General features: G+C 42.4%; 1 protein-coding gene across 1 annotated transcript in view; it reads left to right on the top strand.

The window, feature by feature from the left end:
* The window catches only part of SOCS2 (suppressor of cytokine signaling 2), a 15673-nt gene extending 14517 nt beyond the window's left edge, over positions 1 to 1156 (top strand). The window contains 2 exon segments of the mRNA XM_009882652.1: positions 357 to 469; positions 471 to 1156. Of these exon segments, the coding sequence (XP_009880954.1) occupies positions 357 to 469; positions 471 to 971 (614 nt within the window). The 3' untranslated portion in view covers positions 972 to 1156.
* Positions 1157 to 2798: the final 1642 nt, after the last annotated feature.

The raw sequence follows: 2798 nt of genomic DNA, 5'->3' as shown, positions 1-2798 counted from the left end.
GGAAGGGCGTTTGTCTTCATCGCCTCCCCTCTAGGACCGCAGCGGCAGCGCCGAAGTTGTTTTCTTACCGTTCTCTGCTTCCGATTGCTAAACAAAGCTCGTTTCGACAACAGCCTACCTAGAGTTACCAAAAGCGGGCTTTTTGCGGGCGGCCAGCCTGTGCCGTGCGGGCGCAGCCCTCGCCCCGCCGTGTGCGCAGCGCGGAGCCGCGGGGGCGTCCCCGCTACCTTACGGGCGGTCGGCGGCTTCGGCGGGAGCCTCGCAGGACGCTGCAAGAAAGTTTTGCGTGTGCACGCAGGGGTATGAAAATAAACAGTGACCTGGAAGGCTCTGTCAAAACGAGACGCATTGTAAAGCAAATGAATTTAAATATCAAATAAAACTTTACAATGCCTGCAGGACTGTCGCTTTCAAACAACAAAGGAAATGGGTTATTACAAGCATATCAGCCAAAGAGCAGCTTTTTAAACAAACAAACAAACAGGAATAAACAACCCCCTTCTTTCTCTCCTGTTTTAACAGGGTGGTACTGGGGCAACATGACTGTTGCTGAAGCCAAAGAGAAATTGCAGGATGCCCCTGAAGGGACCTTCTTGGTTAGGGATAGTTCACATTCAGAGTATCTACTGACTATTTCGGTAAAAACATCAGCAGGACCGACCAATCTACGTATAGAATATCAAGATGGCAAGTTTAGACTGGACTCTATCACTTGTGTCAGATCTAGACTTAAACAGTTCAACAGTGTTGTGCACCTGATTGAGTACTATGTTCTTATGTGCAAGGACAGAACCGAAACGCCTTCAAATGGGACAGTTCATCTTTACTTGAACAAACCACTCTATACATCGGCTCCATCTCTGCAACACCGCTGCAGAATAACTATAAACAAATGTACAAATCAGATCTGGGAGCTGCCATTACCAACAAGACTAAAAGAGTACTTGAAAGAGTACCAATACCAGGTATAAATACCTTTTCTAAATGCCTCTAACGTAGAGTAACTTTTAAATGCAATTCTTAAAATCAGCCAAAGAACTGAGTAACCAGTTGTACAATTCAGCATGGAATTCACTATCAAAACAGTGGCAGTTCTGGGGGAAAGGTTTTTATTTTAGATGCCACAAAGGGAGACTTTATGTAGAATAATCCCAGCTTGCATCCTCGGGGGTTCGACAAGGTAGCATGCTATTCTTGCGAGGAGAGAGAAGCCAGGAGTCTGTCCAGATTGTGTTGCCCTGTCAATGGCATAAAATACTGCACTATCAAATGTTAACTGAAGCAGTGGGATCGGGAGAGACTATAGAAGTGGGCAGAGACATATGAGAGTGCATAAGTATTTCGGTTGCCTGATTCCAAGATTAATTTGGTGCTGGTGTTCATATAATCCTGAAAGCTTAACTGGATCACACTGTGATAATCTTGCCAAAGTTATGCAACTAATCAAATCCAGTCAAAAAAGTGATCATCTATTCAGTTTTTATTGAACTATAATTCTTGTGCTTTTCTGCAAGCAAAGGAGTACTGTAAGTAATCAGTTTAAAACATTGTTTTTCAAAGTTCTCTAAAAGCTGACCTTAAGGAGAAATGCCACATCTTTCATAGGAACCCAGTATGTTGCTGATTATACCAGATTGGTATCCCAGAATCTTTGTTAACATGTTAACATCTTCCCAGTGGTGATATATCCATGTTATTACTATTAAGCCTCTTTTGGTTGAGGCTTTAGGACTGTACGCTGCAGACTTGCAGTTGCTGAGTTCCAATGTCAAAACATGGATATCAGCAGTTACAGCTGTCTTCTACAGTGTAGAATGTTTTCTTCAGCTTGTTTCCCAAAATGTGGGGAAATACGGATTTGGGTATTTTTTGGAGGGGGTTGGTTTTTTTTCTTGTTGTGTTTTTTTTTTTTTCTTTTGTTCTAATTCACCGTTGTAGCTATCAGACTATTACTCAATAAAGTAAATCAAATTGCACAACAATCTCCCAATCTTTGTATGTATGGATTTGCTACTATTCAGGATCTTACAAACCTATATAATTTCCCTCAAAGAAATGCACACACATGAGTGAGGATGAATACCCCTGCTTTGCCTTTGTGGTGCTGCTCAAAGGTATAGCTGGATTACATTCAGATTAGTGTCTTAGAGGCTGCCTGCTGAATTCCTCTAGTTAGGTATTAGCATAGGACATCACTTTTTCTGTTACAGCAGTCCTCCAAATGCGAAGAAGGGACTAAGACCCTCAGTACCCTTTCCTCAGTCTAAATGTAAAGTATTTAATAGAAGAATTATCCAGGATGAGAACGATAGGAGAGCAGTAGAGAGAGAAACAAGGGCATAGATTCATCCTCAGTCAACTGTTTCATGGTTTTAACTCTTCCCTTACTTTTTAATTAAAGCAAATAGACCTGTGTTTGAACAAGGAGGGTTGTCAAGACTTGCTGTAATCTAGCCCTGCCCAGGCTGAAATAGAAACAATGTAAAATAATCTTGTTTTCCTTGTGATTTAACTGCTCTGTAGTACTGTCAAGATGTTCTGTCCCTTCTCATAAACTCTGGGGCACTGACCAGCTTATTTTGTTGCATCTAAACTCCCAGTGTTCTGCACGCAGTTTTGTCATTAACATGCTGGCAGAAACGAGTAGCACGGTCGCTGAGACAAGGAAGACACTGAGAACCCAAGGCAGAGGGGATGGTCCCTTGGTATGACAAATACTTGATATGTTGTCTTCCTCCCTGGGGAAAAGGTGGCTTTTCTCTCTCCTCCATGGCTTCAATTCTCTCTCCCCATTTTTA

Source organism: Charadrius vociferus, unplaced genomic scaffold (genome assembly GCF_000708025.1).
Source record: "Charadrius vociferus isolate BGI_N301 unplaced genomic scaffold, ASM70802v2 scaffold72, whole genome shotgun sequence".
Lineage (NCBI taxonomy): Eukaryota > Metazoa > Chordata > Aves > Charadriiformes > Charadriidae > Charadrius > Charadrius vociferus.
Note: the sequence above shows the minus strand (reverse complement) of the source record. Positions and strands in the feature narration are given on the sequence as shown.